Below are 26728 nucleotides of genomic sequence, written 5' to 3' on the forward strand. Positions count from 1 at the left end.
TATCCTCGGGATGTGGGGAGTTCCCCCCCAGACAGCATGCCAAATATGCTTTCTATTTGCTCACTCTGATTATATGTAAGTGCAAACTGGTGAATACCAGATGAAAACAGTGTGTGATCTCTGCTGAAGACACACATGCTCTGAGGAATCATTCAGACGCTGCAGGACGAGTTTTGTCCAGATCATCATGAGCAATAATAATCATAATCTTGCTATACTTCACAAACTATAAACAAAGAGAAACACAAGCTCACCGTCCAGACGCAGGTATTTAAAGCAGCGGTAAGCAAAATAATCCTCCATTATGGTCATCAGAGACGTCATTTGGCAGAAGAGTAGCACTTTGTGATTTGACGCTCGTAATTTTGGCAAAATACGATCCAGCACCTCAAACTTCCCCGAGGCGCGGTATAAATCAGGCCTGCAGGTCAGACACGAAACAAAGGTTTATGTCTAATGTGTGTCACAGATAACTCTACAGCATTTCTACTGCTCACCCCTGAACGATTCCTCCCGTGAAACCCAGATGCTCAGAAAACGACTCCTGCAAAAGCAGCAGATCACGTTCAGCGACACAAGAAACAAAAGGCGCTGACCAGATGACCAATGCCACACTAACACACCTCGATCTGCTGGAACATGTACGGATGATTGCAGATCTTCCTCAGCTGCATGATGGTGTTCATCAGAGTCTTAGTGCCACCTTTACCCTGAAACACATGTTCATAAATGCACACCTTTACCCCGAGACATCCAACAGCACACAGACTGATCACATGATCTCCAGAGAGCTCCTCTCCCTCACCTTCTTGTCCTTCTCGGAGCCGTCGGTCAGCAGCACTCCTTTGGCCTGCATGTGTCTGTACAGGACCCTCTGCAGCGCAGACATGTCACACTTGATCACGTACTCCACCTGTACACGGACAGAAAAGAGCACAATGCTTCATCCGTCCGGGACGATGACAGACAGACTGCAGTCAGAATCACCTTCTCAGGCAGCTGCGCCTCCACTTCCTTCTTCAGCCGGCGTAACAGGAAGGGGCGGAGCACCTTGTGCAGACGACGGATGATCAGGATGGTCTCCTCCTCATTCAGATCCACCTGAGAGACACATCAGTCATGTCTACTACTGCTCTTAATTTCCCACCATGTCTTGACAAGCAGAATCAAACATTAAAGGCTCCAGATGGAATCCCACACTAGTTAGTTTGTTTTATCACAGCGATGTAAACATAGAAGTAGATTTAAATGAATTCCACTACTTCACGTTTCGTGCTTTTAAAGTGCAGCGCCACAGTCATGGGTTTGATTGACAGGAAAAAGTATGAATTGATCAAAATGTATGATCTGACTTTATGCAATTTAAGTTATTTTGAATAAAATCATCTACAAACTGTGTGAATGTAAATGAAATGTCAGGTTGACAACATCCTCTAGGATGATCCAGAACTAATTTTCATCAATCTGCACTGGCTACCAGCAGCTGCTCGCATAAAACTCAAGGCATTGATGTTTGCCTGCAAAACCACCACTGGCTCTGCACCCCTTTACCTTAATGTATTACTTCAGACTTATGTGCCTCTAGAAGCTTGTGTGCTGCAAGTGAACGTCCTTTTATTGATCATCTCAAAGAGGCACAAAATCACTTTCACAGACTTTTTCATGAACTGTTCCCTCCTGTTGGAATGACCTGCCCAACTCAATCTGAGCTGCTGAGTCCATAGCCATGTTCAAGAAGCGATCTGTTCTATCTTATTTCTATAAAAACACATCTGTTCTATCTTTATTTGATCCTCTAACTCTAGCACTTTCCATTCTATTTCTATTCTTGAAAATGACTAAATGTAATAACATTTTAATAATGGCTCTAATTATACACAAATCATGGTGTCCACACTAAAAATTATATATTTTTTTTCCATCTAATGAATGACAAAAACATTAACAACCAATCAGAATCCACTCGACTCTAAAGAGCTCAAGCATTTAAAGCGCTCTTAATAAACATAGCATTATTGACCACCAGTGAGGACGATAACTGATAAAATAGTTATCATTATGCTTATTGTTCTAAGTGTGGACAGGCCTTTATGGTCAATCCCTGAGTGATGACTTTTCTTTTCTTAAAGGGGCCATATGACAGGATTTTAAGTTTTCCTTTGTCTTTGAACTGTTGCATAGATAAGATCTTAAACATTTCAAAGGTTAAAGTCTCAAACCTAAAGAGGTATTCTTTCTAAAAGTTAAGAGTCCTCCACGTCCTCCTAAAACGCCTCGTTTAAACGCGCCTCCGCAAATCTACATCACTGTGTGGTAAGATTTGCATAACGCCACCCAAATATTCACGCTAAGAAAGAAGGTGTAACTTGTATTCTCGCTGTTGTACTGTTGTCATGGAGACACTGTGTGTTTCCAAATATGGTAAGGGGCGTAACATTTCTGTAACACATTTGAGACATTCGGCCAATAACAACGCACTGGATAGCTGGCCAATCAGAGCACACCTCGCTTTTCAGACTGATGAGCTTTGTAAAACTCGATGCGTTTCAGAAAGGCAGGGCATAGAGGAGAAACAATAATTTACAGTTTGTGGAAAATATTATATTTTTTTTACCTTAAAGCACTTAAACACATAAAGACACAAAATAATGTTAGTTTTAGCAACGTCATATGATCCTAGTAATAAATGATCAAGTTACAGTCAATAAAATGTCTGCATTTGAGCACATTTCTCCAAGATCTATCGGTCTGTCTGTGTAAGAACGGCTCTGTGTCAGAGATGTTTTCACATGTTCTCAGCACTAGTTAAACAGACGGACCTTCTCTCCGGTCATGGCGAAGGGTGCGTTAAACCACTGCTCAAACGTGCTGCAGCTCTTGAAGATGGTGGGCAGCAGGAAGTTGAGCAGCGCCCAGAGCTCGGGAAGCTTGTTCTGCAGCGGTGTCCCGGTCAGCAGCACGCGCCGCGGCGCCAGGTAATGTGTGTTCAGCACCTGCGTCAGCTTACAGTGATGGTTCTTCATGCGATGGCCTTCGTCCACGATCATGTACTTCCAGCGAATCTGTGTCAGGTGACAGGATCTCATCAGTGCGTCTGGTCGAGGTCACAGGTCACAGGTGACCACACAGAGGAACACGTTACCTTGGCCAGCACATGCTTGTCTTTGATGATATATTCGTACGTGGTGATCAGCACGTTGAACTTGCCGCTGCGCAGCTGTGGGACGAAGGCTCTTCTAGCAGCAGGAGATCCCTGAACACACACCATCACATGATCAAACCAGCGCTTGGGCTTGTGGGAGGACTGCTAGCAAAAGAGGCTAACAACATGAAATTGACCATTTACTTTTACTTTATTAAAACATTTACATTCATTAAAAGCAATTTAAACATAAGAAATATCATACGTACTTGCAGAACACAGGCATAATATAAACTAAAGTGACACTACTGTCTTCAGTATTTTACAACATTATTATGAATTTTACAACATTAAGTTATTTTCATGTTTACATGCTGACATTATGAGCTAAGACTGATTCACATTTACTCCAGATCACGTCTCTGTGTGTCTCACCTTGTAGGAGACTTTGACGACAGACGGCGCCCACTTATCAAACTCATAGACCCAGTTGGACAGAGTCCTGTCAGAGAAACACAGTGTTCATCAAACACACACAGAAGTATTAGAGCTGATGTAAAAACAGGCTGAGCGACTGACGAGAGCGGCACGATGATGAGGTAGGGTCCGTTCAGACGCTTGTTCTCCATCAGGTACGTGATGAGTGCGATGGTTTGGATGGTTTTGCCCAAACCCATCTCATCCGCCAGGATCCCGTTCAGATTGTTGTTATAGAGAGACACCAGCCACTCCAGACCCTTGATCTGTGGAGAAAGTCAAAACATCATGCGTTCAACATGTTGCTGGGTTTTGTTTCATGTGTCTGTAATCTCTTTGTTTGGATTGTTTTATAAGGATTGGATTGATTTATTTTTGTGATGCCAAGAGCTCTCTTAGTTCTCTCTTAAAGAGATCATGACATAAGAAATAACATTTTCCATTATATTTTGGTATTTCAGAGGTCTTTGTACCATTAAAACATCCTGCAAGTTTCATAGCTTAAAACCTCCTCCTCATTATAAATCAAGCTCCAGAAATGGCTCATTTGGATCCGAGTGCAGAGTGATGTCACTCGGTTGCAGTCGTTTGCATAAACTTGATTAAACACTTGATCAGCTGAATGCGAGTGTAGGAGCCATACTTATTATCTTTTTTAATTTTTCTATATGTTCATTTGTATATCAGTTTGCTGCTATATTGTTAATGTTGTTTATTTCAACAACATTAGAGTGTTCCCCCTCTATAAGTGTGAAGGGAAAATGTTTAAAAGGATATGCCACCCCTGACAGGAGGGGGGCGCTGGTGCACATGGAGCTAAGATGGAATGGTGCAACAAGCCTGCAATTAGCCTTTGAGATGTTTGTTTGTTTTATGTTTGTTTCAGTTATTGTTTGGAACTTCAACAAGCATTTCTGGATCTATTCATGGTGCCTTGCACATGTCAGATTATTGCATCAACACCTCCCACAATGGCAAAGAAACAAGGGACAAAATTGGAAAGTTGAGGCTTGTTTTTACCACTACGGTGAGCATTGTGTAAAAGCAAATATAAATCACAATCACTGCACTGTCTTTCTGTCGTCAGGACAAATGCAGTGAAGGAACGCACGCTTTGACGCATTTGGTTTAAACAGCTTGTTCATGTCTTTGCACAGATATCAGAAGTTTCCCAGCGTAAGGAACAAGTGGATAGTGTATTTGTAATGGTGTCCCGGATTGTGTCCGAGGATTTTGTTTTGTAATCGAAGCACAGTGTCATGGAGAGTCACAAAGAATTATCTGTTAAAAGATGAAGCCATTAGTAAATGATTTCATAATGCTTTGTCTAAAAATTATCATTTTATTTTGATCATGTTGTAAAAACACTCCCATGCAATAGTGAGCTGTTGATATTGTTTCCTATGCAGATGTTAGTCAATGACAACTTTGTCTGATTACTGATGAGCCTTAAAGAACCTGCCCCTTAAAACAGATAGTTTAAGACAGAGGTGTCAGAAAATTATCATTTTTACACAATTAATTAATAATTATAATTAATAATTTTTATTTATTTTTTCCGATACCAGTGATTGAATAACCCATGCCAGTCATCTGGTAATGTTGAAAGTGTTTGTTGAATGACTGGTAAGAGCTCAGAAAGACCTGGTATTGCTTGAGTTGACCGTTGATTAGCAAAGACGACTGTTTGTCCACACGCTCAGTGACCGCATGAGCCACGGCGTAATATGACTGCAACCCACGAGCAAACACTGCGCTGCCGTACTCATCATCCACATCCTGTTTAGCATGCCTGCAGACACACACACACACACACACACAGGTTTAGACTGCAGCACTGAGAGTGTAAGCTGAAGCCTGCAGGTGTGTGAGTTTGTCCTACTCTATAATGTGACGGGCGTCCACTTCAGACACGTCCTCACTGTCCGGGTCAGGAATCTTCTTCTTCTCTTCTGCAGGAGTTTGTGACTGCAGCAGCTGAGGAGCTTCCTCATCCTCTTCCTGTCAGGAAACAATCATAGAAGGTATTTAATGAATCTTGAACTCTCAGTTTAATCTGGTATGGTCAGAAAGCAGCTGTAGGAACCTCATCCTCCTCCGACCCAGAATCCTCGCTGTCTGACCGCGGAGCGACCTCGTAACTGAAGAGAGAGAGAGAGAGAGAGAGAGTGGAGATGATTGAATCATTAGCAGCACAGATGATCAACTGTCCTCTTACCCAGGGTTCATCTCCAGCCACGTGTCCAGCTGTCCAGCTTTAGGAGCATCCTCTCCGGTCAGAATCTTCCCACTGTCCACGTGGATCACCTTCACTGGAAGATCACTCATCTGACTCGTCTCATCCAGAGGCTGCAAACATTATCATCATCATCATCATCAGTGCAGCACAGACTTTCCTGACATTCACTACTAAACAGAAGAAAGTCTTTTGGGTTTGAAAGATGTGAGGGTTAGTAAATGATGATAGATTGATCATGTTTGAGAAACTATAATAGGACTGTGTTCAAATCTCTTAACGTATCTCAAATATCTTATCGGCGTGACTGAAGAAGCGGTTAACAATCAGAGTATATAAAAGAAATCCTCACCGATCAGGGCACGGCGTTTGTCACGTACGCTACGCGAACTGTACGGATTGTTGGGCATTAAGTCGATTCGAACTAGCGTCTATCACCCACAAACCAACGGCCTGGTCGAACGATTTAATTGCACACTTAAATCCATGATCCGTAAGTTCGTTCACGAAGACGCCAAAAATTGGGATAGGTGGCTAGAGCCCTTGTTATTCGCTGTGCGAGAGGTCCTGCAAGCCTCCACGGGGTTTTCCCCCTTCGAGCTTCTCTATGGACGCCAGCCGTGGGGGGTGCTCGACTTACTGAGAGAAACTTGGGAGAAGGGACCATCTCAGGGCAAAAACGAAATTCAGTATGTGCTGGACTTGAGCACAAAACTCCACACATTGGGGCGGCTATCAAGGGAGAATTTGTTACAAGCCCAGGACCGCCAGAGCCAGCTGTATAACAGGGGAACTAGGTTACGCAAATTTGCACCGGGAAAAAAAGTACTTGTATTACTCCCAACGTCGAGCTCCAAATTAATGGCTAAGTGGCAGGGACCGTTTGAGGTCGCACGACAGGTCGGAGATCTCGATTATGAGGTAATACGGTCCGATAGGAACGGGTCCCGTCAGATCTACCACCTCAGTCTCCTTAAAAATGGAATGAGGCGGAATCAGTGATGTTGGCAACGGTGATTGGCGGAGAGGATGATCTCGGGCCAGAGGCGAATATCAAACCACATTCCCTCGCCCCTGCTCCAGGTGGAGATCACCTCTCACCGTCCCAACTCACTGATTTAACGAAATTGCAGGCAGAGTTTGCCGACGTCTTCTCGCCCCTACCGGGCCGTACTAACGTGATTCAGCACCATATCGAGACTTGTTTCCATTGTCCAAAGAAAAGACAGCTTTCACAACGCCGTTTAGATTACACCAATTTGTTACCCTTCCGTTTGGCTTGTTCGGGGCCCCAGCTACCTTTCAGCGCCTCATGGATAGGATTCTGCGGCACCATGCTGCGTATGCGGCTGCCTACCTGGATGATATCATTATATTTAGTAATGATTGGCAGCGGCGTATGCAGCATCTGAGGGCTGAGGGCAAAATAAAATTTTTGTCATTAATCACTTACCCTCACGTCGTTCCAAACCCGTAAAAGCTTTGTTCATTTTCGGAACACAATTTAAGATATTTTGGATGAAAACCGGGAGGCTTGAAAACCGAGGTGACTGTCCCACAGACTGCCAAGTACCTTACGCTGCCAAGGTCCAGAAAAGTATGAAAAGCATCGTCAGAATAGTCCATCTGCCATCAGTGGTTCGAAACAGGCAGCGGCACTTTCTTTTTCTAGTATCACAATTCAACCCCTAGATTCTCTGTGTAAGCATGCCCAGAGGTGTACTTATATTTACACGCATTCCTACTTTTAAGTACAAGTTTGTAGATCCCACACTTGCGTGAAACTGTTCTTACACACTCATTACACACGCATCTGTGCGTACTTACTGTTGATAAATGAGGGCCCTGGATATAATTACACTTCACATCCTTGAACCCACCTCTCCATCAGGCCCCAGGGCCCCTGTCTGGCCCTCCGCATTCTCCAGCTTCTTCTTCTTCCTCTTCTTCTTCTTCTTCTCTTTCAGGGCCTGCACAGCTTTATGAGCGCGGACCAGCTCCGTCAGATTAGCCACATACTCATCCGTCTGCTGCAGCAGATACGCCAGACGCTTGTCCTTCTTCTGGTCAATCAGCTTCCTGTAACCCTCCTCATCCTCAGCCTGCAGGACAAACACACACAATACACACCAGCTACACACCTGAACTCAGGTTTGTTTTCTGTAAGGGGTAGGTTTAGGTGTAGGGCGATAGAAAATACAGTTTGTACAGAATAAAAACCATTACGCCTATGGAGAGTCCCCATTTAGATAGCTAAGTAAACGTGAGTGAGTGAGTGTGTGTGAGTGTGTGTGTGTGTACCATCAGGCGTCTCATTCGCTCTTTCTCGATGCGCTCGTTCTCTTTCTTCTGCTCGCGCTCAGTGTTGGCGTGGTATGTGGCCACAGCTTTGGTCAGTTTCTGGATCTTCGCGGTGATGGACCGATGGTACTCCTTGAAGTCTTTGGCGTGCTGCAGGATGCTGTTGAGATATTCCTGCAGAGCAATGATTCATGGGACTTAACAGAGTGACTAAAGTGAGCTCCAAACATCTGAGAACACTTGTGGAAATGTTTTTTATTTTGCATTTTCCTGCAATTTAATACTAAATATTTCATTACTAGTATATAAGAACAGCATCACAATAGGAGTGAGTGCAGAAGGAAGATGGACGGGAAACTCTGCAGCACTGGAGCATCATCTAAACCTGATCATGATGTTCTCCAGCAGGATCGCAGATGATCCAAGGAGCATCTTGAGCTTCACTGGAAGAACCACATGAGCACTGATTATTTGATTAAGTCACTTAGAAATAAGGCTAAATCTGATAAATATTGTGTTTGTTTTACATCATAACCTTTCTTTTAACATCATAAAATGATCTTCTTATTTGTAGGTTTAAATGAGATTTTAAATCCCAGATTTCCAGTGTGGTCTCAGACGTTTGGAGGAATCAGAGTACTGCTGTGAATGTGTAGAGCTGCTTGCCTGGTGTTTCTGCCTGCGTTTGCGTTCCTGTTCGATCTTCTGCTGTTTCTCTAGTTTCTCTGTGATTCGCGCCTCACGTAAGGACTGTCTCTTGTTGCGCTTGTAGCCCTTTGAGTCCAGGGAGGTTTCTAAGGCCGTGTCACGTCTCATGCAAACCACCACCTCCTGACGCAGCTGTGAAGACAGACAGATGAACATCAGAGCACTTTTAGCAGAGGATGTTCGACAGATGCACTGATGCAGAGGAGTATGTGAGGAGATTGATGTGGATCACAGCATCAGTCCGGGGTCATCACCTGTCTCTGGAAGTTGAGCAGTCGGAGTGCTTTGAGCTCAATCGTGGCTTTGGTGTGCAGGTCTCCAGCCAGCGACCCTGGAAGATTCTCCAGCTCCTGAATACGGTGAGTGATACGAGCTTCCAGCCTGCAGAGACACAAGGCATCAGAAGTCCTGGAACCAGTCGCAGTGACACCTGAGCCTGGGTAGTCAGCAACAGTGGCCAATTTGTGATTATTTTTAATAGTTGTTTACCAACTATCACCAACAAAAATGCAGTCAGCGTAATCTCTGTACCTGTTTTAACTCTTTCTCCATCAGTGTTTTTGAAGAAAGTTGCCAGCCAGCACCAGCATTTTGACTTATTTTCATTTCATGGCCCCCAGAATATTTAGTTGTATAAACATCTGAACATGTGTGATACATAAAAAAAACTAATATAAAAAAATCTGGCCTTTTTTCTAGATCTAGATTTTTTTAATCAGAAAGTCTAGCTTTATTCTAGCTTCAAGGATTCTTTTTTGACAACACTTGAATGTGAGTTTAAAAGAAAAATTAACAGCTTGAACACAGAAACACAGAAAGTTCTTAAAGGGGTCATATGATGCGATTTTTAAATTTTCCATTATCTTTGGAGTGTTACAAGGTCTTAGTGCATAAAGAAGATCTGTAAAGTTGCAAAGACTAAAGTCTGAAACACAGAGATATTATTATAAAAGTTCTAACACACCCCACATATCTTTGTTATGATGTTGGAAGATTTGCATAACACCGCCCAAATGTTCATGGCAAAGAAAGAAGGCATAATTTTTATTCTTGCTGTTGCAGACATTGTTTTATGTTTATGCGGCGCAATACACAACTTTATGCGTAAAAAGACAGTATAAGTCATTATAATCAGTAATCATGTCCCCACTAGATGCAACAAATGCCTCGTTTGTAATGGGTTTTATAGTTTTTGTCCTGTGCACTGGTGTTCAGACACGTTTCAGAAGGCGTGCATAGGGGAGTCAAGTCACCTCTATTTATATAGTGCTTTTAACAATATATATTGTAACAAAGCAACTGAACAGAATTAAATAGGAAAATAGTGCATCAATAAAACAAAAAGGCAGTTCATCATTGAATTCATTAATGTCTTCATCCTTCATTCAGTTTAAATAGTATCTGTTCTGTTATGAACTATGAAAGTAGTTCATAAAGTCATTACTGCTGTGGTGTTGGGAAATGTCAAAACCTGTTGATGCTTAATTTTTCATTAATTTAGCCACTGTATTGAATAAATAATTGGGGTTATGTTTGTTTTCTTCTAACAGAGACAAAAAGTAATCCGATCTAGCAGTTTTTAATGCTTTTCTGTAGGATAGGTTACTTTCCCACCAAGCAATACGGAATACCTCTAGTTTCGTTTTCCTCCAGCTGCGCTCCATTTTTCGGGCTGTTCTCTTTAGGGTGCGAGTATGCTCATTATACCATGGTGTCATACTGGTTTGCTTAACCTTCCTTAGGCATAAAGAAGCAACTGTATCTAAAATGCTAGAAAAGAGAGAGTCTATAGTTTCAGTATAGAGTAGCCAGTACAAGCATCACAGGGGATTTAAATTAAATTAAATTAAATTAAATTAAATTAAATTAAATTAAATTAAATTAAATTAAATTAAATTAAATTAAATTAAATTAAATTAAATTAAATTAATGCATTTAGCAGACGCTTTTATCCAAATTTCTAAATTTTTCAAAAATTCATCAATTTTTACCTATTATGTGTTCCCGGGGATAACTTTAAATTTAACATTTGTTTCTCTGGATAATGTTATATGAAGCACCATTACTTCAAACGAGTTGTACTTGAAGCCCGCCCTCTAAGAAATACTGAAAATATTTGTATAAATTGTAGCAACACCTCCCCCTTTACCTTTTGGACGTGGCTTATGTCGATAAAAGTAATCTTTGGGGGAAGACTCATTTGAAATAATGTAATCAACAGGTTTTAGCCAGGTTTCTGTCAAACAGAGCACACCTATATTATGATCAGTGATCATATCATTGACCAAAAGTGCGTTTGTAGAAAAGGATCTGATATTCAATAAGCCAAGCTTTATCATTTGTTTATCTGTATAACATCGTTTTTTTATTTGTTGAACATCAATTATATTGTTACTCTTAAATTGGTTTGGACATTTTTTGTATTTTCTAGTTCGGGGAACAGACACAGTCTCTATAGTGTGATATCTAGGTGAAAAAGTCTCTATGTGCTGAGAATTAACTGACCTCTGTGACGGGAGGCAGCTAGCAGACGGTCGGTTTAGCCAGTCTGTCTGCTTCCTGACCTGGGCCCCAGTTAGTCAAGTATAAACACTAAGACTATTTGCCATATTTCTAGAGAGAAGAGTGGCGCCACCCCAGGAGGGATGAAGACCATCTCTTTTAAGCAGGTCAGGTCTGCCCCAAAAGCTCGTCCAATTGTCTATGAAACCTATGTTATTCTGTGGGCACCACTTAGACATCCAGCCATTGAGTGATGACAATCTGCTATGCATCTCATCACCACGGTAAGCAGGGAGGGGACCAGAGCATAATACAGTGTCTGACATCGTGCTTGCAAGTTCACACACCTCTTTAATGTTATTTTTAGTGATCTCCGACTGGCGAAGTCGAACATCATTAGCGCCGGCATGAATAACAATCTTACAGTATTTACGTTTAGCATTAGCCAGCACTTTTAAATTTGCCAAGATGTCAGGCGCTCTGGCTCCCGGTAAACATTTGACTATGGTGGCTGGTGTCTCTATATTCACGTTCCGTACAATAGAATCACCAATAACTAGAGCACTTTCATCAGGTTTCTCAGTGGGTGCATCACTGAGTGGGGAGAACCTGTTTAATGTTTTGATCAGAACAGAAAACTGTGTTTTGACCCACGACTACGCTGCCTCACCGTCACCCAGTTGCCCTGCTGCAATGGGGCTATATCCAGAACTGAACAGTGTCCTCCCTGAGCTAGTCGCATACAAAGCCATATCTACAGCCCTCAAATTTTTCTTTTCCTCAATTAAAGTTTGGATGCGTGTCTCTAATTCTGAAACCTTGTCTGTCAGCCTAACTATTTCCCTGCATTTATCACATGTGAATCCCTCGTTGCTGACAGAAAGAGTTAAACTGTACATGTGGCAAGAGGTGCAAATAACAATAGCAGGAGAAGCCATTACTCACCGTGCTTGAAGGATGATTCTGACTTACCACTGTCGTTTGATGAACTTGTGAAAAGTGGCGCGAGAGAGAAAAGAAATGAGGCAAAAGAAAAAAGAAAACTATAATAGACGCGAATAGAAACGTGGATGGAAACGTGAATGCCAAGCTAAACGGCTAACGAATGCTAACGTGCTGTAGGCGCACTGCACTCGCAATTAAAAAAATTTTTAATCGAACAGTCAGATTAGACTTATAGATAATATTGGATATATGGTGGGAATTAAGTTTATATTTTATCACTTTAGACAACAGAGAGCGGAGATACAATCACAAACCACTCTGCAGCACGCAGGAGAAACAATAATGTACATTATGTGGAAAATAATGTGTTTTTTAACCTTAAACTGCATAAACACATTTCATTACACCAAATACACAAAAATAATGTTCTTTTTAGCAAACGTCATATGACCCCCTTTAAGAAATCATTTCAGTGCAGGTTTACTAGAAGCCTGAAAAAGCGTAGTTTCTTTTGGTTTACAGGAGGCTGGTTTAACAAACAGTGGTGGAAGTGTTTCTTTGTTCTCTGGCTGTGGTTCTGTCAGGGTTAGGGCTCACCGGTACTCTCTCTCCTGCAGGATCTCCACCGGATCCAGACCACAGGGCTTCTGAACGGGTGTGATGCGGTTCTGCTTCTGGTGCAGCGGCACCATGGTGGTGGATTGAGACTGATGGGCCAGGTGTCCTGGAGACTGGGTCTGGGGTGGCATGACCGGAGACGCAGCAGGCGGCACAGACGGTGGTGCGGGAGAGGGACGTCCAGTGGGCTGAGGTGGCATCAGCTTCTGAGGAGCATTGGAGGGGGTCGCTGCATTGACCAGAGGACCTGCCACATGGACACACATCATCACAGACTGCTTTACCTGAAGATTTTCAGCCATCGCTCACTGCATGGATGCGCTCTTACCTTCATGCCATGGTTTCGGGGGCCCGTTGTTGTTCTGGCCCTGAACACCAGCCGGGACTCCAGAAGGTCCAGGAGGAGGCATGTTGGGTCCCACTATCCCTGCGGAGCAACCGGAACACACTAACCCTTTACTAAAGTCACCACAGACGAGTGCAGCTCCACTGACTGTTCAACACACCTCCACTCTATCATTCAGAAACACACTCAATCTGAATTAGGCGAGGCGAGGCGAGGTTACACACAGAATTTGAATTGTGACTTTAAGGACCTAGAAATTAAATCAAATGAAATAATATTTTTTACAAATATACAGTTTTTAATTATACATTTCATTGGAGTATTTTAAGAATTAAAGGGGTGGTTGATTTCGCTTTTTAAATTTAGTTAGTTTGTAATGTTGCTGTTTAAAGCTCAAACAATATTTGTAAAGTTACGGCACTGAAAGTTAAATTGATAGGAGATATTGTCTTTTAAAAAAAAAATTGTAAAATGCCTACAGTTATGACTGGTAGGGACTACAATGAGCTTCTTCCAGGGTTGGTGACATCACAAACCCTGCAAATAACATAAACCCTGGCCCCGGGAATAAAGGGGATGAGGCTATGTTGCCTGGCTTTTCGACCGTAGCACATGCAACTATTGCCCGTAATGGTGAGGGACGGGACGTTTCCGGACAACATGCAATATGGGGTTAATGAATCACAGTGTGAGTGAAACCGGTGAAATCACAGAAACCGGTTAGGTTAGGGTTGGGTGTCATTTAAACGGTCAACCAGGACTTTTCCCGGTGGGCCGCTGGCCAATGTGGGCCGGTCCAACCGGTACACAAATATATATATATATATATATATATATATACAGGGCCGGCTCTAGGTTATGTGGTGCCCAAGGCAAGAGAGCATGATACATACATTTAATTAACTTTTTTTTTTTAATTCTGCAATTTTGCGCCCCGTCCAGCAGATGGCGCCCCAGGCGGCCGCCTGTGTCGCCTGTCGGCAAAGCCGGCCCTGTATATATATATATATATATATATATATATATATATATATATATATTAAATGACGGGAATCATAATATTACATCTCTTTTCTACACAAAAGAATGAGTGAGTCGAACGCTTGAATCGGCAAGATTTAGAAACAAGTGCAAACAATCAACTACCCCTTCAACCGAGTGAACAACGCAAATCAAGATAGGAATTTTACATCACTATTCAAGCTAGCCCGTCGTGCAGGGCAGTGATATATTTTGGAGTCCTACTGGAAAACAACGTTGGGCTAGTGATTTTACAAGCCCTGCACCTCAGATCTATCCAGTTTGTGAACCATTGCTTTCCACACTGGTTTCGTTCAACGAAAAATAAATGATAATTTAAAAAGATTGACTCAAAAGAATCATCTGTTCACGAATCGGATCATGAACTTGTATTACCGAGTCAAAGATTATCTATTATTGAACATTTAGAATAAATAAAGACTTCAAGTTCATCTGTAAAGCACATAAAGCTATCATTTGAATTTATAAACTTCTATATCATGCATGATTCATATGGATCTGTTAACTGAATGCAAAGTGTGAGTTCTAGGAGAATGTTTGTATCGTGATGAAGCATTTCGCTTACTAGGAGTTGCTAAATGAATAGATGCTGCACGCAGGTTTTTTTTTTTAGTTTCAACGTAGGATCAGTTGCTCTATTGGTTAAAATCCCCAAACTGTATACTTAAATATTAAATTAATAAATGACATCTAAACAGAGGGGGGATGCATTATGATGTGGTGGGCTGCTGTGGGCCAGAAAGTCCAGAGCCACTTTTTGGTCCCAACCCGCCCCTGCAGTCAACCACCCCTTTAATAAGGGGTGGTTAACCTACGCACACTTTCACCCTCCCGGCTATCTGCAATGGTTTCATCTTCACTTTGTTCCCCTAAACTGTTTGCATCTTTGGACGCGAACAGTGCTACTGATACTTTCTGCTCCACTCTTACATCTTGTTTAGACACTGTTTGCCCCTTATCTTCCAGGCCAGCCGTACCACCCCTTCTGCCCCTTGGTTATCTGATGTTCTACGCGAACACCGTTCTAAGCTTAGAGCTTCTGAAAGGGTGTGGCGCAAGTCCAAAAATACTACTGACCTTATTGTGTATCAGTCACTCCTATCTTCTTTCTCTGCTAATGTCTCCACTGCTAAAATTACATACTACCATAACAAAATTAACAATTCATCTAACTCTCGCATGCTTTTTGAAACATTTTCCTCACTTCTTTGTCCTCCTCCTCCCCCTCCTGCTTCATCTCTAATAGCTGACGACTTTGCAACGTTTTTCATTAATAAAATTAAACACATTAGTGCACAATTTTCCACACCACAATCAGTCAAGCTCATATCACCAGCAAACTTACACTCATTTACATCCTTCTCTTCACTCTCTGAGGCAGAAGTCTCAAAACTCATCCTTTCTAATCACCCTACAACTTGCCCGCTTGATCCTATTCCATCTCATCTCCTTCAAGCCATTTCTCCTGCAGTTGTACCTGCACTCACTCACATCATCAACACTTCCCTCCACACTGGTGTTTTTCCCTCATCATTTAGACAGGCTCGTATAACTCCACTACTTAAGAAACCCAACCTCAACCCATCTCTTTTAGAGAACTACAGACCAGTTTCCCTTCTTCCTTTTATTGCAAAAACACTTGAACGAGCTGTATTCAAACAAGTCTCTACATTTCTCACACACAACAATCTCCTTGACAGCAACCAATCTGGCTTCAGAAGTGGACATTCAACTGAGACGGCCTTGCTCTCAGTTGTTGAAGCCCTAAGACTGGCAAGAGCAGAATCCAAATCTTCAGTACTTATCCTGCTTCATCTGTCCGCTGCTTTTGACACGGTTAACCACCAGATCCTCCTATCAACCCTACTGGCAAATGGCATCTCAGGAACAACACTTCAATGGTTTGAGTCTTACCTATCAGATAGTTCCTTCAAAGTATCTTGGAGAGGTGAGGTGTCCAAGTCACAACATCTAACTACTGGGGTGCCTCAGGGCTCAGTTCTTGGACCACTTCTCTTCTATGTCTACATGGCATCATTAGGTTCTGTCATTCAGAAACATGGCTTTTCATACCACTGCTATGCTGACGACACTCAACTCTACCTCTCATTCCATCCTGATGATCCGACGGTAGCTATTCGCATCTCAGCTTGTCTAACAGACATTTCTTCCTGGATGATGGACCACCTACTTGTGATTCCAGCAAACCCATCGTTTCATCACAATTTCACCATCAAGTTAGGCACATCAACCATAACTCCTTCAAAAACAGCTAGAAGCCTTGGAGTTATGATTGATGATTAGCTGACTTTCTCAGACCACATTGCTAAAACTGTCCGATCCTGCAGATTTGGTTTATTCAACATCAAGAAGATCAAGCCCTTTCTTTCAGATCATGCTGCACAACTCCTTGTTCAAGCTCTTGTTCTGTCCAGGCTGGACTATTGCAATGCTCTCTTGGCAGGTCTTCCAGCCAATTCTATCAAACCTTTACAATTAATTCAGAACGCGGCAGCAAGATTAATTTTTAATGAGCCAAAAAGAATACACGTCACACCTCTGTTTATCAATTTGCACTGGCTTCCAATAGCTGCTCGCATAAAATTCAAGGCATTGATGTTTGCCTACAAAACTACCACTGGCTCTGCACCCATTTACCTAAATTTGTTACTTCAGACTTATGTGCCCCTCTAGAAGCTTGCGTTCTGCAAGTGAACATCGCTTGATTGTGCCATCCCAAAGAAGCACAAAGTCACTTTTACGGACTATTAAGTTAAATGTTCCCTTCTGGTGGAATGACCTCCCCAACTCAATCCGAGCAGCTGAGTCCTTAGCCATCTTCAAGAATCGGCTTAAAACACATCTCTTCCATCTTTATTTGACCCTCTAACTTTAACACTCACTATTCTAATTCTATTCTTAAAAAATCTAACTACCTTTCTATTCTTTTTATATTCTATTTTCTTGTCATTCATTATGCAATTGTATATGTATGTTAGTCACCGCGGTGGTCGGTTGCTACCGCGGTTGTCTACTGCCACCGGCGGTAGTGCACGTGACGTCACAAACTCTATCGCAAGCTTAATAAAAAGTTTTGTATATAAGTGTAATAACTTTAATAGTTGCAAATTCTAAGTCTAGGGTTATTAACAAATTACCTCAAACACAGCGTTTCCTTTAGATATGCAGATTTGAGCGCGGGAAAATACAGTTTATGCATTCAGCAAATTAATTTAGTGTTGGGCGATGGATCTTGTTGGGAAAGCAAATACCGCATCACCGATCTGAAGTCATCTGCATTCATGTCACCCATCAGCGTTTGCACAAGTTCTCGTGATCGCAAACGCTGGCTGGTCAGGTTTGGTGAGGCTTTCTCCAAACTGGCCAAATACAAACGAGACAGCGATGAATAAACGATGGTAACAAGAAATATGGCAACGATTCCTATTTCAAACAGAGGTGGGTAGAGTACCCAAAAACTGTACTCAAGTAAAAGTAAAAGTACTTCTAGAAATATTTACTCAAGTAAAAGTAAAAGTACTAGTCTTGAATAGTTACTTGAGTAAGAGTTAAAGAGTATCGGATAAAAAATCTACTCAAGTAGTTAGTTACTAGTTACTTTGGGTCATATATACTGAGCCTATTTTTATTTAGATATATAGATAAAATGTATGTAATGTATGTGTGCGTGTATAAATGTATATATTTCATCAGCCTTTACTCCAATTTATGTAATTTATTATAAAACCCTGTCTGTTTACTTAAGTAACAGATATAGGTGTCATGCCATAACATATTTTTAATTCGACTGACTTTATATTAAATGTGAATTTAACATTGAAAGTTAATGTGATATAAATATTGCTACTAATCTTTCATTGTTCAGAAAGAGAGCAAATAACATTTACATTATTAAAGATAATTTTCACTGACGGTCTAGATTTCAATCACTCTCAGAAACTCCCATTAAAATCACTGAAACTGTTAACACTGTGAAATCAATATCTTAATTAAAGATTCGTACACACATCTGCACTTTGTTGTTTCTGACGAGAGAATTCGCCAGAAAGAGGTATTCAGTCAGTGAGCGAGTGAAGGAAGCACCGGCATTTTAGCGATGACTCATCTGAACGCCTCTGATTGGCCAATGCTTTAATAAGCTCAACAGAATCATGTGTGATTGGTTATAATGCGCAGTGCTGTAAAAACACATCTATCTCTTGCTCAGCGCCAGCAAGCAATCACAGATCTGAATTTAGCAGCTGGACTTGCTGAACGTACTCACGCCGGTGTGATTGTATTAAAATTAATAAAATCTTAATCGGCTATTTTTTGTCTTTTGGAAGCTGCATTCAACTTGACTCCCCTCTGTTATAAGCCACACACGTACAACAAACTAATGTCACAGTGCTATCGTGTACTGTAATGTAACCCAAGTTATTACCTGTTAAACAGTAGACAGCACACGCGGTGTTAATCTAATAAGGATCTCCATCGCAAGAAAATAATAGCCTTTGCAGATTTGCTTTCAATTCAGTGCAGTTCCAGCCACGTTTTCAACGCTGCTGATGTTAAACGTTACAACTCCGAGTGAACCGCTTCAGACGCTCAGCGCGTGCGGCAGGGAACTGAACGAATCATTCAAACTGATTTATGAACCAATTCACTCGTTTGCCAATTGGTTTGATCAAGCCTTTGAACAGAATTGACTCAAAAGAATGAATCATTCGCGAATGGGCATCGCTCATTGCCCAGAGAAAAGTAGACGGCGCGTTTGGAATAAACTGAAGCATTTATAACATTTATTGCATTAAGATAAAGTAACGAGAGGAGCGTCGCCCACAGTAACGAAGTAAAAGTACAGATTTTTCCCCAAAAATTTACTCAAGTAAGAGTATAAAGTACCCATCTTTAAAAAGTATTCTTCGAAAAGTATTAGTTACCCCAAAAAATTACTCAAGTAAATGTAACTCGTTACTACCCACCTCGTAGTAACTTGCTTGCTTGGTGGCGGAAAAGTAAACCGGACGCAACACAACCGCGTTGCGACAGGTTTAGTCTGTCTAGTGTCTATACAGGACATTTGAACTCAGTGTCAGTAGCCTACATCACAGACCGGATGGGGATTTATCATATCGTGTTGTGCTGCATCCAGTGTAGCATCACTGATTATAATCAGTATTTGTCGCTATGCGTCGCTCGCGTCCGTTAGATAGGGGGTATTTAACTTTCTTATTTAGGCTACTTTCTTGTTTAACTGAATTATTTATTTGATATTTATTTTAGTGTTTTGCAGGTGACGTTCACTGACAGAAGTGCTCAAATAAACACTAACTGACGAGTTAAATAGGATGTGTTAGATGAGTGAGACAGTGCTGGGCTGATTTCTAGACGTGCATACATATAAATATATCCTGTATATAATGTATATAAAATATATTACATGCATGCACAGTTTAAGTCAGCTTTAATCACCTTTTTTGGTAATTCCATGAATTAACTGACCACGACACTGCTTGCACATAGTTTATTTCGCAGTTTGATATGAAAGGATACGCACAAAGGAAGCGTAAAATAATTTGAATACGTTAAACTGGAAAAAAAATATTGCCTTCGTTAACGAGCAAATTTTGACACTAATATATTTATAAATTTATATATATATGTATGTATATATATATATATATATATATATATATATATATATATATATATATATATATATATATATATATATATATTTATTTATTTATTTATTTATATTTATTATTATTATTATTATTTTTTTTTTCAAACACCGCGCCACCGGCGGTTGTTGGTCCATGACTACCGCGGTGGTAAAAATCAGCCACCGTCACAGCCCTAATGTATGTGTGTGTGTATGTGCAAAGACCTCTAACTAGCTTGCTCTATTCTTTTTTTATTTTTATTTTTTATTCTATCTGTTTTCTTTTTATTTATTATATTATTATTTAAAATCCCATGCTAGGTGTACTGTGTTAACCTAACTGAGACTTGTTATAGCACTTATATATCATTGCTCTTTTTGTTGTTTTTGATTGCTTCCACTGTCTTCATCTGTAAGTCGCTTTGGATAAAAGCGTCTGCTAAATGAATAAATGTAAATGTAAATGTAATAATGATATTAATAATCAATACTTGAAAAGCCACTAACAGACTATGAATGATGTCAATATTAAACAATGTCACAACATTTACACTGGATTAATGACATTTCTCAGCTGTGCGACCAATTTAATTAAATTCAAATTAATTCAAATAACTAAATTCTTAATTTAGCCCAACCCTGGACTCTGTAACTAGTGAAATATTACAGTACGTACCACGTGAGCAGATGAGGAATCGCATTATCAGTGATTGATTGTGTGTGTGTGTGGGTTAGGAGAGTCAGATGTGCTCACCATGTCCTCGGCTGAAGCCGGTGCTCGCTCCTCCACCTGGCGGCAGGCTGATCAGAGACGGACCCTGGGGCATCCCTGGCATGGGACGCTTGCCCTGCACCGCCATTTGCAGGTGTTCTGGGAGCGGCTGCCCGCGAGCTAGCATCTTATAGGCCATGATCTGCGCTCGCAGCTGGTGCAGCTGGCTCTGGTTGAAGGGTGTCGGAGCGGAGGAGCTGCTGGAGCCAGCGGCTGCACTTTGGCTTCCCAGACGGTTCTGCTGCAAGAGGGCCTGGCCGTCCACACTGTCCAGTGAACCAGAGGTGGACAGGAGAGGACCTGACGGAGGCCCACTGGCAGACACGGGACTGGACATGTGCTCTGAAGATCCCAGAGGAGATGGGTATCCTGCAGGAGACACACAGCAGTAACACATCGCCTCTTTTAAGGAGGTAACAGAGAGGATTTTGTTTTGCTAATAATGTATAAATACTACATATACAGCAGATATTGCTTTTGTGAATTGACAGTCATCACTTCTAACAGTTAGGGTTGAGGGAACACATACCACTGGATTAAACACATCTAAACATAATACAGTTTGTTTGTATTCTGATCATTTCTGGATCATTTTTTAAGATGTTTAAATGTGAATATTTAGATATTGGTGAATGTAAATGGATAAAGGTAACAACTAATTATTATATGTGTATATAACTGTTTTTAAAAGTTACAGTATTACTATAGTAGATGCACAGTAGACACAAAGTAAATTAATTAGAATGTTGTGGAAAAGTTCGTTTATTTCAGTAATTCAATTCAAATTGTGAAACTCGTGTATTAAATAAATTAATTGCACACAGACTGAAGTAGTTCAAGTCTTTGGTTCTTTTAATTGTGATGCTTTTGGCTCACATTTAACAAAAACCCACCATTTCACTATCTCAACAAATTAGATGTTGGTGACATGCTAATCAGCTAATCAACTCAAAACACCTGCAAAGGTTTCCTGAGTCTTCAAAATGGTCTCTCAGGTTGGTTCACTGGGCTACACAATCATGGAGAAGACTGCTGATCTGACAGATGTCCAGAAGACAATCATTGACATCCTTCACAAGGAGAGTAACCCACAAACATTCATTGTCAAAGAAGCTGGCTGGTAACAGAGTGCTGTATCCAAGCATGTTAACAGAAAGTTGAGTGGAAGGAAAAGTGTGAAAGAAAAAGATGCACAACCAACCGAAAGAACCACAGCCTTATGAGGATCGTCAAGCAAACTGGATTCAAGAATTTGAGTGAACTTCACAAGGAATGGACTGAGACTGGGGTCAAGGCATCAAGATCCACCACACACAGACGTGTCAAGAGATTTACTGAACCACAGACAACATCAGAGACATCTTACCTGGGATAAGGAGAAGAAGAACTGGACTGTTGCCCAGTGGTCTTAAGTCCTCTTTTCAGATGAGAGCAAGTTTTGTATTTCATATGGAAACCAAGGTCCTAGAGTCTGGAGGAAGGCTGGAGAAGCTCATAGCCCACGCTGCTTGAAGTCCAGTGTTAAGTTTCCACAGTCTGTGATGATTTGGGGAGCAATGTCATCTACTGGTGTTGGTCCATTGTGTTTATTGAGAACCAAAGTCACTGCACCCATTTACCAAGAAATCTTGGAGCACTTCATGCTTCCTTCTGCTGACCATCTTTTAGAAAGATGCTGATTTCATTTTCCAGCAGAATTTGGCACCTGTCCACACTGCCAAAAGCACCAGAAGTTGGTTAAATGACCATGGTGTTGTGCTTGACTGGCCAGACCTGAACCCCAGAGAGAATCTATGGGCTATTGTCAAGAGGAAGATGAGAAACAAGAGACCAAACAATGCAGATGAGCTGAAGGCCACTGTCAAAGAAACCTGTGCTTCCACCTCAGCAGCGCCACAAACTGATCACCTCCATGGCACGCTGAACAGAGGCAGTAATTAAAGCAAAAGGAGCCTCTACGAAGTATTGAGTACATCTACAGTAAATGAACATACTTTCCAGAAGGCCAAGTTTTTTTTTTGTTTTTTTGTTTTTTTTATTGGTCTTATGAAGTATTCTAATTTGTTGAGATTTGGTGGGTTTTTGTTAAATGTGAGCCAAAATCATCACAATTAAAAGAACCAAAGTCTTAAACTACTTCAGTGTGTGCATTAAAACATAAAACATGAGTTTCACAATTTGGTTTGAATTACTGAAAAAAATTAACTTTTCCACAACATTCTAATTAATTGAGATGCACCTATTGTTCTGAGATCAGAGAAAATATATAACTTGTGTTCCAATGATATATCAAAATGCTTAAATGTGAATCATTAATAAAAGCTTTATAAACAACAACATTCTCACTGTTGTTTGTTGTTTTTATTTTAATACATTAATTGATTTATTCAATGCATTAGATCAGTGGCTTTCAACCTGTGGGCCGCGGTGGTATTGCAGGTGGGCCGCCAATTACTATTAAAAGAAATAATAATATTGTTAATATATGTAAAATGTCTAAGTCATAACATAATAACATCATTTCATATACATAATTAAATAACAAAAAAATAAAACTGTTATATGCTTCCACTATTTGAGCTCGCTGATTGGTTTAAGAATAAACCACCAATTTATCTTACATATTTTTGCTGCATATGCTACAGAACAACAAATTCAAACATGCATAAATGGCTGTTGTGTTTCCTCCTGACTGCTTGCTCCGGTGACTATCTACCCGCTGACGAGCTCTGCCTGGATCTGGTTTTCAGTTTTGCTGAGCAGTGCCAGCCCGAGTTATTTTCTGTTCATTTCCAGTCCATTCTAGGGCTGTGTGATTAACCGAAATCGTCATAAAATCATGTTAACGGATCAGAGCGTTTACACTGCACGCAATACTCACACATACTGTATACGCACTGCAGACAGAGTGTGAACCTGCATAATGTATAACAAATCTATTTCAACACCTGAGGCACTGCTACAATTAATGAGCTCTATGAACAATGTATGGCAAAAAAAAAAAAGTCCCTAGACACAGGATTTATTTATTTATGTTTTTTTGCCATAAGTCTATACATTTTGTTACACCTTTGCTATAGTGATTATTTTGACTTATGTCTGTTCTAGAGACGTTACAACTTTTTGATAAAGCTCTCATTGGTTTTCTTTTGGAAATATGTTTAAAATTCACCCTGAATGCATTTATGACTGTAAAGCATATCTGTGTGCGTCAAAATCATGATTAAAATCTAAATCGGAAAATTGATCAAAGAAATTGCGATAGGTTTTTTTTTTGTCCATATCGCACAGCCCTAGTACATTCAATAAATACAGTTAACAATCTAGCTTCTGAGTACTAAGTTATTAACCCAACAATAGCGGGGTCAGTTAATGTTTTTGCAATGGGCCACGGAAACATATGTGTGCTTGTGTGGGCCGCGAGCTGAAAAAGGTTGGGAACCACTGCATTAGCTAGTTAAAATAACTACAAATTCATAATTTCGTCAACTCCATCAGATAAATATTTTAATAATATTTCACTATGATATTTTATTTTTGTTGAGGAATTGTCTGCTAACATGAGAATGTGTTTTGTAATGTTAAAAACATCTGGATTGCGGTTAAATATAAAGTTTACATTATATTACACATTTTGATAAAAGCACATTTTGATAAAAATGAGAAAAGTTGGGAGGTTGCATCAAAGCAAAGCTCAGTAGCTTAGTACATATAAGATAAATGAGTGTAGATTCATTAGTCTGCTGCTGGTGAGCATGAGGTGCGTTACCTTGCGAGTGCTGGTCCATCGGGCTCCCTGGACGGGTCATCCCACTGTGACCGGCCCTCATCGCAACCACCTTCATCTGACTGAAGCGAGCGTCTTCTGAAAGGTTCTCCTCCACTGGCTGTAAGACAAATACAGACATTTATAGACATATGAGCTCTTCTACTGGGTTTAGGGTTGGGTCAGACCTCCACCTTGTGCATCTGGTGCAGACTCTCCTGGCTGTATCCCACAGACGCTTGCGGAGGAAAGGAGAGTCCTGTGGAAGTGGCTGGTCCAGGACTGGGGCCCATCATGCTGTGTGAGGATCCAGGGGACAGTCCGGACCCCAGCACAGCCCCTGGAGACAGGCCTGGACCCGGCGAGGGCCCCGGACAGGGTGTGCCTCCTAACGAGGGCTCCGGGGTGGACATGCCATAGACTCAGCCTGCATTCGAGGTTTAGGAAAGAACATTTGTGCCCATTATAATCTGATTTATGAACTATAACCATAAAATAACGTCTGCTTTCTCTCTCTATATAAGCACAATTTATTTATATTACTAGACTTTTCTTAAGGGACTTTTTTCTCTTCCAAAACAATGCTGCAGTTTTGAATCTAAATTGTGTGTGTGTGTGTGTGTGTGTGTGTGTGTTTCATGTCATTTTATTTAATATTTTTATCTATTTCACACAAGAAAATTCACTATGCAAATTCCCATTTCGAGATTGCATTAGTTTGCATGACTTTCCCAGGCCTGAGAACCTCCGCTTGTAAAAGGACTGTATTGTCCAGGTCTTCCGTGATGCATGATGATGCTAATAATGATGAGGCAGGAGGAAGAAGGCTTCATTAGAGTCGGATGATGGAAACATCAAACAGCGGCTCGTTTTGGGAAAATCAGCCAAGCATGCACATTTGACAGGAGAATAAGATGTCGTGCAGCTCGAGCATCTGCAGGGATCCTCCGGAACATCTGCACGCGTCGGTGCTCGCGTCGGAACCGGAGTCACAGCGACGCAGCGCGAGAGAAATCATGACGCACGCAGCGCCAGACACTGATGATGTGCTAGAGCTCACACTGCAGACATCGACACGATCATAATTCCTTGCGTATTCAATCACACTTACCCTCAATATAATAAACGAGCTCGAGCCGGTGCGGTTGATTACCGAGCAGCGGATTCCGTTCATTCGGTCTGAGCTCTTGTACGGAGCGCCGAGGCGGACACCGACAGAGAGACAACCAACGAGATTGCTTTTCTAAATGATCAAATATACATTCTATATATAATTGTGTTTTGTTCTTGATGTTTTTCTTTCAATGTGTTGGGTATTGTAACAAATGTTTGACCAGAATAAACACTTTATCTGTCTACAAACAAATACATTTCACCGTCAGCAGTGTTGAAAATGTAACAGTTTACAGGTTACAAGTTACCCTATCTAAAATGTAATAAGTAGTGTAACTATTTCAGTTACTTTATCAAAGTAATGAAACGGATTACATTTGAGTACTTTTCTAAATGTATAATGTTTTGAACTGTTAATCATTCTCAAACACGTAAAGCCAGTCTTACAGTAGTATTCAACACTGATCACTAACACTTTCGCAATCCTCTACCCCTTGAATTAAAATTAGAATAATTTAATTTTAAAGCACAGCCACTACAACATCAGACTTACTTTGAGATCAGTCTGTATAAACATAAACCCAAATAAGAAATAAAACAGTTATTGAATAAGCATGTGTCCTAAACTCCTGAAACATTGATGTCTCATATATTAGAGCATTCACTGCAGTTTAGGAAAGAAATCAGTTATATCTTTATGTATTAAATCAGACATAGCCCTCTTTGAAATCATTACAGTTTTTCTCAGTCACTTTGGTGCATTTCTCAATTAAATTAAATTCTCAGAACTACTTGTACAACCTCCACATCATCTAGTCATTTATACACATCACAAAACCAGTTCCTTATTCTTTTGAACAAGTTGCGATTGCTTTTGTTCATTCATGCAATTGATTACGCACATTTATCTGCAGTTTCCTACATTATCAGTTGCTACTGTCATGTAGCTCAAAACGTATTATGTAGTTTTCTGTGCAATAGTCTTACCCCCCAAACATCTTTTTCCTTTTCTATATCACAATGACATTGTAAAGGTTTTTTTTGGGTCAGACCACTAGTAAAAGTGTAACTGGGAATTCTATCCAGTCTGTTT

At 40.8% G+C, this 26728-nt stretch overlaps 1 protein-coding gene across 1 annotated transcript in view; it reads right to left on the minus strand.

The window, feature by feature from the left end:
• LOC132134594 (transcription activator BRG1-like) overlaps positions 1-25794 on the minus strand; it is a 39274-nt gene extending 13480 nt beyond the window's left edge. Inside the window, exons 1-23 of the mRNA XM_059547129.1 lie at positions 25634-25794; positions 24717-24949; positions 24526-24643; positions 20739-21125; positions 13258-13356; positions 12909-13176; positions 9119-9245; positions 8823-8996; positions 8157-8330; positions 7736-7957; positions 5838-5968; positions 5706-5760; positions 5502-5620; positions 5264-5411; positions 3722-3885; positions 3578-3644; positions 3143-3253; positions 2820-3062; positions 988-1101; positions 806-913; positions 624-710; positions 498-544; positions 255-421 (exon numbers count right to left, since the gene is read on the minus strand). Coding sequence (XP_059403112.1) covers positions 255-421; positions 498-544; positions 624-710; positions 806-913; positions 988-1101; positions 2820-3062; positions 3143-3253; positions 3578-3644; positions 3722-3885; positions 5264-5411; positions 5502-5620; positions 5706-5760; positions 5838-5968; positions 7736-7957; positions 8157-8330; positions 8823-8996; positions 9119-9245; positions 12909-13176; positions 13258-13356; positions 20739-21125; positions 24526-24643; positions 24717-24935 — 3349 coding nt within the window. The 5' untranslated portion in view covers positions 24936-24949; positions 25634-25794. The remainder of the gene's footprint in view (positions 1-254; positions 422-497; positions 545-623; positions 711-805; positions 914-987; positions 1102-2819; positions 3063-3142; positions 3254-3577; positions 3645-3721; positions 3886-5263; positions 5412-5501; positions 5621-5705; positions 5761-5837; positions 5969-7735; positions 7958-8156; positions 8331-8822; positions 8997-9118; positions 9246-12908; positions 13177-13257; positions 13357-20738; positions 21126-24525; positions 24644-24716; positions 24950-25633) is intronic.
• Positions 25795-26728: the final 934 nt, after the last annotated feature.

This window comes from Carassius carassius, unplaced genomic scaffold, assembly GCF_963082965.1.
Source record: "Carassius carassius unplaced genomic scaffold, fCarCar2.1 SCAFFOLD_110, whole genome shotgun sequence".
In the NCBI taxonomy this organism is placed as follows: Eukaryota; Metazoa; Chordata; class Actinopteri; order Cypriniformes; family Cyprinidae; genus Carassius; species Carassius carassius.